At 41.2% G+C, this 12555-nt stretch overlaps 1 protein-coding gene across 1 annotated transcript in view; it reads right to left on the reverse strand.

Moving 5' to 3' along the window:
* Positions 1-8836: 8836 nt before the first annotated feature.
* T265_04070 (hypothetical protein) overlaps positions 8837-12555 on the reverse strand; it is a gene marked incomplete at both ends in the record, with an annotated part of 4681 nt that continues 962 nt past the window's right edge. The window contains 2 exons of the mRNA XM_009168716.1: positions 8837-9225; positions 11424-11528. Coding sequence (XP_009166980.1) covers positions 8837-9225; positions 11424-11528 — 494 coding nt within the window. The remainder of the gene's footprint in view (positions 9226-11423; positions 11529-12555) is intronic.

The following is a 12555-nucleotide window of genomic DNA, read 5'->3' on the forward strand; positions in this document are numbered from 1 at the left end:
ATACCAGAGCCGTGTTTCGTCCGGAACTCCGAAGTTGTTGATATTGCGTAATCCAGAGTAATCATGTGACGTAAATCTTTTGGGTGGCCAAGAGTAGAAGGATCCAGTGAAGTTCTCTTGTGCAGTGGAGATAAAGTTGTGGGGGCACCAATGGATAAGTAATACTTTTTTGTTTCCAGCCCTGAAGAAAAGAATTCAGGTGAAGTAATCCAGCTTGAGTCTTGGACCCAATGGTCGGACGCAAAAAACGGTAGAAGAATAGAGTGTTTTGTTAGAGGACCCCCTTAGCCACTGACCCGGTAGTTTGACCCGCAAGACAGCAAACAGTAAGATTTTCTTTTCCGGAGCTAATGATTTAGTGGTATGACAAAATTCGTTACTTCAGAACATTCTAGCTTAGTGGAGAATGAAGTAAACTACAGATGCTTGACTGCTACTGCCACCGTACGTAGTAGATGCGTTTGCACCCATATCTGTCGCTTGGTGGACTCTCATTATATTCAGACCTTACTAAGTAGTTCCTGCAATCAAGCTTAACAGCCGGGCGATCATTGCATGCGTTATTCAGGACACATTTTCTTCTAACCTGCCCATTGTTCGGCGAAGGATGCCCTATTGTTTTCATAAATGTGAACATTTTGTTCGTATGAAGGAAACGGCTTACTTTCTTTACGTTTCGTTGGCACAGGTTCTCAGGTTACCTCACAATGCAGTTTATCGTGGAACGATTAGTTCTCGCATCAGTGAATAAGCTCGGTGAAGAAAGTTATTGTGTGTAAAGTTTGGGGTGGCCAGCTTCATTTATTTCTACAGTGCCCAATGTGACCAGATCTAAATGCAGTTTGCCATGCAAAAGTGCGTTTCTCTGAAGTTGTTTTTAAGGCTGATAGATGTGTGCACAAATATGCACGCGCACAGTATTCCGTCAGCAATAGCTGGGCAAATCCAGAAGAACGTACGTGAGTTTTCCGGTGAGTTTTATGTAAAAATCTTCTTTCAACAGTAGAATACTTTTCAGCGTTCCGATGTTCCAGTCTGGATAATAGTACATTCCGATGTAACCTTTGTCTTTAAAAACGCAGAAAATATGGCTTATTGTTGTTTCCAAATTTGTTCCGAATTCCCAAAACGGCTAGAATTTAGTACATTTTCCTTTCAATAGCACAGTAGGCAATGTGTGTTAGGATCATAGCATATTAAAGGGATAAGGACAATGATTTAATGACCGTAGTGATAAATATAATCGCATAATAATTGATAAAGATGACCTTACACCTGACAATTATGAGCCGAGATGCATCCTTTTGGAAGACGAGGCTTAGTACATCAAAAATTAGCAATAGCGATTTCGAAACTCTAGTTTTCAATTGGTCCTGCCCTCAATCAGATTGCTGTCACCTTCAACTCGTCATTGGCTTTTTCGAAGTTGTTAACCAGAAGTGCTAAACGACCCTCCATAGGTAGTCTGGATAAGGCACCGAGAGACAATGAACCGGACTTAACTGCAGAATTTGACCGCTTGTCGCAGCTCTTGGTATAAGCAAGATGTAGATAATAAGTGATTTCCATATCCTTCTGGCTTCATGCAATCCATACAAGAGCATCTATACCATGTAGTGATTTCCATCCAACATCCCAACATAATAAGTAGGTTGTGAACATTTTCATAGGAATGAAAGGACTGCATAAGGTTATATGCTATGCAAGTGAGCACTTTGCTTATGGTGAAAGTTATCAAAGGCATTTTAGATCGGATATCTGAACAAGCCGTCAACCAGCGAACAGCAGCCGGCTTTTTCTCAGCTTTGGTGATCAGGCTAGGTTAAATAGAACCTGTCTTCTTGTTGTTTACTGAAGCGATGGGTGAATCGAATGAGATCTCAGATGTTTCATCGCCATCCTGGGCGGCTGGTCAAATTTAATATAAGTGATCATGTCACGCACATGAGTCACGTGACGGAATGCTTGGGATGGGTGAATACAGGCTGATAATTGGAGCAAACATTCGCATCCGTATTCCCGAACAGCATTATCAGATTTTTTTGCACCAAAACTTCAGTAAGCGTTGTAGCTGGGTTTCACAACTCGTCGTATTAATTAGAATCACAAAATACAGGAATTTTAACTTCATAAGATAACTTCACGAATAATCCAGCTATAAGAAGGATACTGAGCATCAGAATGACCCATTCTTGGGCCAACATACCCCGATACAATCAACAGCTAAAAATTTCGCTTGCCATTTTGTTGCGGCACACAGCCGTCACTGTGTTATATTGTTGGGACGCTACATAATAATCTGACAAGTCATCTGGTGCAGCTGTGAAATATACTGAATTACTGGTCGATGAATTAAACAAAAAGAATGATTTGCACTGGTAAGATCACTACATCCCATTTTTTTCCTCCAGATTATTGGGAATTTTTCCCGGAATTAGAATACGGTCAGACGATGTTATTATATAAAACACATGCATAATTTTCTGATTTGTCGTCACATATGATCCAATGTTATGTTCACGCTGACCACTTCTGAAAACATGACANTGGTAAGATCACTACATCCCATTTTTTTCCTCCAGATTATTGGGAATTTTTCCCGGAATTAGAATACGGTCAGACGTTGTTATTATATAAAACACATGCATAATTTTCTGATTTGTCGTCACATATGATCCAATGTTATGTTCCTGCTGACCACTTCGGAAAACATGACAAGACTTGGAGGAAAATAGTTCTCATAAGGTTGCTGGAGTGTCTCCTACAGAGAACAGCTAGTTTAGCACTTCTTGGTAGCCTCAATTCCTAGGTTTTGATCAATCTCACGCTCTACGTGAGCATATGTAGAACGTATGTAGCGTAAAAATTCAAAACAAACCTACTCATACCAAATTCGATAATCCACTCCATATCCCAAATCAAAAGTTAGGCAATATGATATCATACTCCTAAAGGAGTTTGCGATATTCTGAACCCATGATTGAAAGCCGTTTTAGACGCTTCTCCTTTTTCGAAAAACTTCGTCAAAGACCCAAATGCATTGCACAGTATGTTGAAAGCAGACAACAAGATATATGGCATAGAGATAAACTGTCTTATACTTTCATGGTAGAAAAACGCCAGAACCTATATTTCACTGTGTTTTTAACACCTCAACAGGGAACTTTATAGGTTTCACCCCAAAATGAGAAGATAATGGCGAAAATCTCCAAGCCCCTGGAGCCGATTCGTGACCATACTATTCCTGTCGGATGCAGACAAATTGCGATAAAGTAAGGAACTTTTTCTGTCCACATCATCTGACATCATGTGGCTAGTGCAATGTGGCACGTGAAAGTACTATTGGTAATGCGTACTTGGAGTTTCACAAAAACACGTTCAAAGGCTTAGTGTATGTAAAGATGATCCGACTGTGATGTTGGTATCACAAATTAATCCTGTAGTGCTCTGCTCTGGTGAAATTCTGATAAAAATGCGGCTCAAGAAGTCGGTCACTTCTTTCGTAGGGTTTCACAGCAGATCTTGACATAGTTCGTTCTATGCTTGTGCTATGGGACTATCAGGAAACTTGGCAAAATATTCGACCAACACAGTGTTCATCACAAACCACCAAACAGTTCTATTGCAAATAGACATCAAGCCCTGTGCTTTCGGTAGCCTCTATCAGAAGTGCCGAGTCTAAACTCTGCTTTAGTACGGAATTAAAATAGCGGTATTTTTTGCCCGCTTCACAGCCATCTATTATCAAACGGTTGCTCACATTCGCATGGCTAGATGAACTGTTCATCCTCAATTTGTGAGAATAGGTTGGTTCGGGTGGTGGCCCTATAATGTCATCGTTATCATGGTTAACGATTAAAATAGCGTTTCAAAGACATCTATTACCAAACGGTTGCTCAAGTTCGCATGGCTAGATGAACTGTTCACCTTCAATTTGTGAGAATAGGTTAGTTCGGGTGGTGACCCTATAATGTCATCGTTATCATGGTTAACGCCCCAAGCTCCTTTGGGTGCTTATTCCTTTCATCAGAACTGGATCCGAGTTGTGTAGGTTGCGTTTCACGTGTACGATCAAATCCGGTCTCTCCTTTATTTGTTTTGAGTAGGTAATCGGTGTGAAAACACTCTTATTCTAATGCTGACATCACACACCACACAGAACACCCAAGCAAGGCCACGGTGTCCAATGAAGGGAACGGAGTTTCAGGAGGCAGCAACATCTGAAATTGTTCACGGTCAACAGATTGAATGTGGCTAATACTTTGACACTCAAAAACGCATAATTTCACGTCTACCAGGTCTAGTTTACAATCTCTGCAGAACGCTGTTGTGCAAGTTAAATCCAATAACTTGCCTAAAAATGACAAACTTAGTACTTCACTTGTTCCAAAAACATTTGGATGTCGTATCAAAACTCCACCCAGAAAAACTCACCGAGATTAGGACAGTTAGCTGTGGAACACAGCAAGCTACAGGTTTTTAAAATCCATAAATCGATTGAAATATGGTTTTTTATTTTGAAATGCTCAATGAGGCGAGGAAAAGATGAAGTTTTCCTAAAGACACTTCATGCATGATTTTACGTCACTCTGGTGACAGTTTTTGAGATTCTGCCAGAATGTGCTCATTTCAGGATCCCGTGGGTGTGTGCAGCCTGGAAGTAAACACAAACATCTGGAAAAACGGCAGTTTTTCGTACTTTGTACGTGTGTGCTTTACAAAAATGTTTACCAACTTTCTCTTCCAAAGAAGGCAAATTTTCAATGGGTCCATCTGAGTAATTTTCAAATCCTTCGGTATGGCTGTATCAGACCCTTTACGGAAGCTGAGTACTGAGGACAAGTTTGCCCCATTGCACTCAGCGAATTTTGTGAAATCGTTTCGGCGTAAAAACTTTGATAGATTTCGATGACGAACTGTCCAAAAACTATAGTTTACTATTAGGAACTCGACGAAGAGAGCCATGAGAATGATCAGTGTGAGTTGACCGACGGAATTTGAACTCGCTTTATGAGTGGCCCCGCTGGCAGCTGACATCCTTTAGGAGTGAAGTCATTATGGCCAGGGGATATGTAGATTCCAATTGAAAGCTCCCAACATCATCCCCCGAGTACTGACCGAAATGAGCGCTTCAATACCACAATTTGAAGAGCTTTCAGTAGCTAATGAAGCAGTTACCGTCAAAACAAAAACACATAAGCTTATCTGACGCTTTGCGTAAACGCACAAATTTGTTCGTTGTGAAACAAACTCGGCTATTACGGGGAATTAAATGTTCTCCACAAAATATCTCAAAAAAGTCTTTAAAAGCATCAACGGTTTTGTTTATCTTACTATACTAGCTGATATGTATTTAGAATGAACACTTTTCAATGGCACAGCGGTCATTGGCCAAAGGAGCCTGTCAAGCTAACTGGCGAATTTCTACAGTTATTTATTCTTCTTTTGATTTTCGGAGCGTATTCCCATGAAAAACAAATATTTCGTTTACTCTGAAGATGAGAAGCAAAGTATTGTGAGTGGAAAACTCAAGGACGTGTCAGGAATCTTCAAGATAATTGCCCTAGTTTATTCACTGATTGCGTGTGCCACATGAATTTGAAAAAACACATGGGCTTGGTATTAACGTCAAAGCTGAAAATCATTATTGAACGGCAAACGAATGCTGTGGGAGAACGTACTACAGTATCCTAAGTCTAAGAAGGTAGTCACTGCAACGGTACACTTATTTGTTGTCAAGGTAACTACTCGCTTGGACTTAGAAGAAAGGAAGCTCCATTTCGTCGGGAACCTTCATTTGAAAACAATAGTCCTGATTTCCATACTTTGCTTATCTTTTCAACCCGACGTCAGCCAATCCATCGTTTTCCTATCGTAATTCAGAAGAGCCCTCTCTTTATGCATACTCTGATTCCATCCTGTGCGCAGCTGAAGACAGCTGCCTATGGACACACCATTGTTATTTGCCGTACATCTCCATTCATTCAAGCTTATACCAAGCCCTTGGGATAATGCAGTAAACCCTTTCTACTACGTTCCGGAAAAAAGACGCCTCAAGCTTCTTTCAACCACACCCGTTTTTATTTTTTTTATGTCATTCCCATTTGGAACACGGTAAGTACTCGCTGGGGTGGAAAACGAAGTTTTCTTTGCTGAGCACTCTCGAAATGCAGTGATTTTTATCGCCTCAGCCGAGACAGGCTGCACTTTTCGACAAGACGAGTGTAGTTTGTGTAACTTCCAAACATCTTATTTGAGTGTTTGCTGGCTTACAGCAAATACTGATTGCTGTGGCGAAAGAACAATGAAGCGATTGGGTCGAAAATGGATGGAAGGAACGGTTGATAGATCGATATTGCGAATATGATATTAAAATAGGTGAGGGCTTCGGGCACATTGAGTTTGAAACACTGAGTCTGTTAGCTCACTCAACAAAAATAGGCAATGAAATGAGAAGTAGTCCATGCCAGACAAATGTTACGATTCACTAGCTTCTGCGTACACAAAACCGACTGTTGCATCTTAGTAACTTAGTGAGGTACTTGGCGGTTTTTATTTTCTGTCTAGTGTTCGAATGGCAACTTCAGAAAAACTCTTAGGTCTCGGCGGTGGTTTGATTTTTGGAAACTGTGGGCCGACAATTTGTTTCCGGTACCCATTCTGTGGCAGGCTCAGATTCACAGTCTCATCGTCAGAACAGATATGTTCCTCATTGAAATTTAGAATTGATGGGATCATCGTTTTGACCCATGCTTAGTTGGTGTCCTGCACTGGATAATGCTGGGTCCCGGGTTGTAGGCTGACAACCACGTGGTCGTTGCCTCATCGTGTTTATCCTGTATCTCGGTAGATATTCAACCATTCCTTTTATTTTTATAATAAACTAAACACGGGCCAAGTGCAGAGTAAGTTGAGTCCGCCGTCATGTTCGTTTGTTCCTAAAATAGTTTAGCAGTCAGATATGAGGTCTGTGTGTTACCTTTGTTCGTGTACCGTTACTTGTATGTGCACTGTGACTGGGAAGTTCCTCCATTTGTTGCTGTATCGGCTGTGACGCGCCATTTTTAGAGTCATGCTTAAATTCTGGTCATGCCGTATCGACCACGCAGTTGTAGGATCCTTGGTTTGCCACTCCAAGAAGCTACGCACGGATGAGTTCGTAGGAGCACATGAGCTGAAACGACTCAACAAGGCAATACAGCATCACTCACTACTCAGTAATGTGTAGAATGCCGCCCAGAACTAGGAGACAACAGGGTAAGAAGTACACGGTGAACATGAGAATACTCTGTCGAGACGATCACCTTGGAAGTGCTTTGGATTGTCATGTTAAACTGTTCTTTCGAACTGGTAACTCCTTGCGGCGTCTTGTGAAGATGCTATCGAACCCAAACAACGTACAAAATACGTTTATCAAATTCCTTCTGCAGGATGTACAGGAGTATATAGATATATATGCCAGAAGGCAATTAACCTCATTTGTGAATCACAGAGCACAAGCAACAAACGCGTTTTCTCCCATGAAATACAACTGAGTGTTCTATAGGGGAAAATTTTGGTAGCTCAGGTAGCGTAGATGGTGGTCGTTGGCCTGTTCGCTGAGCTGGGCAATTCGATTGCCCAACCACCAACCCACCGCTANGCAATCAAATTGCCCAGCTCAGCGAACAGGCCAACGACCACAACTGAGTCTAAAAAAGTTCCCTTGGATTCATCCATTGCACTCTACATACTAGGGTCAAACAATCGGATCAAACTCAGTGGCCACGTGTACATGAAAGCGTTAGAGAATTCAAAGCGAATCCGAATGGCGTCAACTGTGGTGATGGGCTTTAGTGTCTGAATCCAACTCACTGCACAAATTAGCGGACAAGGTGACCAGATGTCAAGCGTAATTAGAAGGCACGATGGCGGACAAAAATAACGCTGAACTTGGCCTACATTCGCTTGATCTTAAAAACCGTTGGAAAAAGGTTTTTCACGGCAAAGTCAGATTCCACCGAGCAGTTAAGGCGCATGGCTATCAATTTGCTAAATAAGATTCGAGTCAAGTCTGGTCGTCAAACTCCCAAGTTTGAGCTCGGCCATTCCACATTAAGAAACACCTTTTACTATGATTGCATCTGATTGACTTTACTAATATGCATTCCATATATTAGCTTGCGGAAATGTTCTTTTCGGCATTCAGGTTTCAGTGAAAGGTGGCTCACAAGTTTTCGTCGTTTAGAATCCTCACACAAAGGAGCCTTCATTGTGTACCAATAAGATGGATAGTATCTATTCATCCATCCATTTCAGTTTCATCGAAGGCGACAGAAATTTAATTGGCGCAACCTGCAACCCCTCTGGTGTTTTTCAATAAAAACCAAAGGATTCATTAAAATTCGTCTTTATCATGCGAGAATATTCAAGAAATACGCAAAGAAAACTTCAATTTGAGGCGCAGATTCTCCAAAAAGGATGAAAATTGTCGGATACACTGCTGATGTATCGGTCATTGTTGTACTTAGAAGTCAGAAGTGGTGACGCTTGCGTTATTTGAATACAATGACTGTGTCTCGAATTGACGTCGTGTACAGAGAATGTTCGGTGTGCGAAGTGCTATTGAGTTGATTGCCTGCGTAGATGATTTTTACCAAGTAAGAACTCATTCAGTGGATGTAAAGTTATCTGGTTCCACTATTTCTTCGTACCTGAGGTATACAGAAACCAATTAATTTTGGCTACGACGCAATACTAGGCGAGGATTTTGAGGCAGATACTATCACTTGGCCACATTAATCTATTTGTTGTATTCAACATTCCTGTGTAAATATGTTTGACAGTTGTTTTGAAACTATTTTCCTGTTGTTCCACAAGAAGACTGTGGCACAATTATATTCCACCCAATGATATCATATGCTCGGAGGCTGAGGACTAGAACGTAGATAATCCATAAGGTTATGCATCCAAGCCCGGAAATCCATTTGCTGCATACTGGACCACCAAGTTCACCAGCAAAAACCTGGAAAAAAAGTAGTGGTTGTGGGCAGAATGACAGAACACGCACCTTTCGTCGGCAAATAAGATTTCCAAGGCATAATAAAGCCATACCCAGAAACAGCATAGATGCTTCACATACTCCTGAGGTCGAAACACAGAATTGCTTTCCTCTTAGTGTTGCATCAATCGCACTGATCACCCAAGGTACGCCCAGCCCGAGGAATACATTTACACTGTTTGATCCTAAAATGTAATAGAGGAGAAATTAGGCAATAAATTTACTCAAATTCCCCGTGAAGTAAAGCAACCTAGTACAGGAAACGTACGGACAGTTTTCTAGTTTGCTCAAACAGCAGGAGAGTCGTTAAAACACCGCGATATAATAAAACTTGGGGCGCAAGCAAGTTAGCACTTTAAAACGCAATTAGTTTTTCTTTCATTGTAGCGGGACACCTTCATTACTGGAGTTTAACCTCAAAGTTCTGAAAAAAAGCACTGGTGTTTTAACAGATCTGGAGGAAAGGTAATATCCCCCCATGAATTAAATAATTTGATCAATTTGCACTTTCCAAATCGAGAACCGTTTGTTGGAGAGGAGGTATTAGTTCACAAAAGCGCATTATTCGTTTGAAAGTTACGTCCTGTCGGTGAAGGCCAAATGGGAAATTTAGATGATTTATTGGCTTGCGTGCCGAACTAATCAAGTTACAATTCTGTCCGGCAAATACGCGGAATGATTCATTAGACCTCGCAATTCGCAGGTGGATGCTGAGCAATTAGGTCCAAATATAAGTGTCCTTTGTATACATGTGCATCCATTTATATATCCTAGTTGTAGAGTGTTCATTGACGGGTTTTAACTCCTCGATCACCATCCCTGATATGACATTTAAAATACTAAAACCTGTCTGCGATGGACAAAGAATGGAGCGATTTGTGCTGAAGACGAATTGGTCCAGTAGCTTTAGTCATTACTTTCGTACAATACCATAATATTGCTAGCATGACTTGGCCTCCAGCAAGGTCATATTCACTCCTAACTTGAAAAGGGATTTTCAGTCCGAAAGGCAGTCTTGAAAAGTTCGGTGGCCGAGATATCTACGATTGATCCGAACTCAACGTTTTATATTCTCTGTCATCCGTTTTATTTCCTGTTCACATGCATATCCAGGAGGAAGGATATGAAGGTTGGTGCATTTAAATCAGAGTGCCTTCAGATAAAGAATGGTCAGCGTGTTGAAAAGCAATCAACACGAAAACAAGCATAATTACCAGATATTCAAAAAAAAACCATCTCAGCAGTTGTCTTTAAGGAAGTGTATTTGCTAAGTTTCTGAGTTTTATTTTGATTATTTCTGAAAATTCACAGAAATAAATGTGTAATCTTGCTGACAATTGACACAGGCACTCGTTTTTGTCGTTCCTATGACGCGCCTAGTACAACAGAACATCGACTGTTTATGTGGCTTCATCAGAAGTAATATGCCAAGGTGCAATAAGCCAACAGACGAATCCGTGGCTACCGGTCAACTTAACGGCTGAGAATGACGTCATGCATGTATACATTGTTGCTCATCTCGGTTGATCAGATCCTACTAAATAATCGAGCCATGAGATTGCTGAAACAGCTTCAAGAATGGAGCGATTTGTGCTGAAGACGAATTGGTCCAGTAGCTTTAGTCATTACTTTCGTACAATACCATAATATTGCTAGCATGACTTGGCCTCCAGCAAGGTCATATTCACTCCTAACTTGAAAAGGGATTTTCAGTCCGAAAGGCAGTCTTGAAAAGTTCGGTGGCCGAGATATCTACGATTGATCCGAACTCAACGTTTTATATTCTCTGTCATCCGTTTTATTTCCTGTTCACATGCATATCCAGGAGGAAGGATATGAAGGTTGGTGCATTTAAATCAGAGTGCCTTCAGATAAAGAATGGTCAGCGTGTTGAAAAGCAATCAAATCAACACGAAGCATAATTACCAGATATTCAAAAAAAAACCATCTCAGCAGTTGTCTTTAAGGAAGTGTATTTGCTAAGTTTCTGAGTTTTATTTTGATTATTTCTGAAAATTCACAGAAATAAATGTGTAATCTTGCTGACAATTGACACAGGCACTCGTTTTTGTCGTTCCTATGACGCGCCTAGTACAACAGAACATCGACTGTTTATGTGGCTTCATCAGAAGTAATATGCCAAGGTGCAATAAGCCAACAGACGAATCCGTGGCTACCGGTCAACTTAACGGCTGAGAATGACGTCATGCATGTATACATTGTTGCTCATCTCGGTTGATCAGATCCTACTAAATAATCGAGCCATGAGATTGCTGAAACAGCTTCGTCGATCGTTGCTCAGCTTAACTGATCTAACTAGGAAAACGATTTGAATGTCAACACAAAGCTTCCTTGATTCTGAAATTTCCCAGACAATACTTACCCGTAATGTTTCCTATACTGTTATCTGCAGAATCATCCAGGCGTGCTGCTGTTCTACTCGCGAATGCATCAGGTAGTGAGGTTCCAATAGCCACCAGTGTGATTCCTGTTACGGCAGTTTTCAGAGCCGCGACACATCCCAGCATATGCGATAACTTTGTGGTAAGGCAAAAAGGGTGAGAGCCAAAATAACTGGTGCGAATTCCAAACCAAGTAACTTTGTTTGGACAACACTGTTTATAAATCCCACAAGTAGTTATGTTGATAAACAAGGTGAGAGACAATACACGTTCAGCTGTTACGACCAAACGTAAGAGGTGGTACACCTTTGGCGAAATTTTATTGATGTTTTACTTGCGGGTTATGGATGTTCCTGACCTTACAGTGAATTCTAACGGAGATTTCATCTTGTGCTGCCTGAAGCACATCTATGCTAAAAAGCTCACTGCCACCGCATCAGCAGTGCGCAGATCAAGAAAAAGCAGGAGTCCCGAACGCACGACCTCCGACCTAGTGGTCGGGACATTCAAGCTTTCGGCAGCACACCAGTTATCATCTATCGTCTGATACCTTGTACCGGTGGTACTACTGATGAGCGGGGCATGCGAGTAGTATGGTTTCCTTGAACGCACGACGACCTAGTGGTCGGGACATTCAAGCTTTCGGCAGCACACCAGTTATCATCTATCCTCTGATACCTTGTACCGGTGGTACGTACTATGAGCGGGGCATGCGAGTAGTATGGTTTCCTTTTGTAAATTCGCCTTGCGTTTTTGAAGAGGGAAGTCTATTGCGTAATTTGTGAAGTCGCTTTGTAGCTTTTGCTTGGATTTGAGCAACAGCCAATGAATATCCAGAAAAGTTCAGGAAGATGCGTTCAAGAAAAGGTGGATGTTCAGTTTTTGTAAATAAGATGCATATGAGAGTTTTGCTTCCCTGTCCAATAGTCTGTAGCTGGTCAGTTGGCGTTTCCTAATAAATAACTCCGCAGCGAAGGCCTTCTTTCTTTCACCATGACGATAATCAAGAAGCACAGTATCAGATTAGGGTTGGTTTTTCGAAAAAAATATCCGCACGTTAGTGTATAGTAAAGCTAGCTAACACTAATTGGGTTAATAATGGATCATAGTTGC

This window comes from Opisthorchis viverrini (genome assembly GCF_000715545.1).
Source record: "Opisthorchis viverrini unplaced genomic scaffold opera_v5_64, whole genome shotgun sequence".
Classification (NCBI taxonomy): Eukaryota; Metazoa; Platyhelminthes; class Trematoda; order Opisthorchiida; family Opisthorchiidae; genus Opisthorchis; species Opisthorchis viverrini.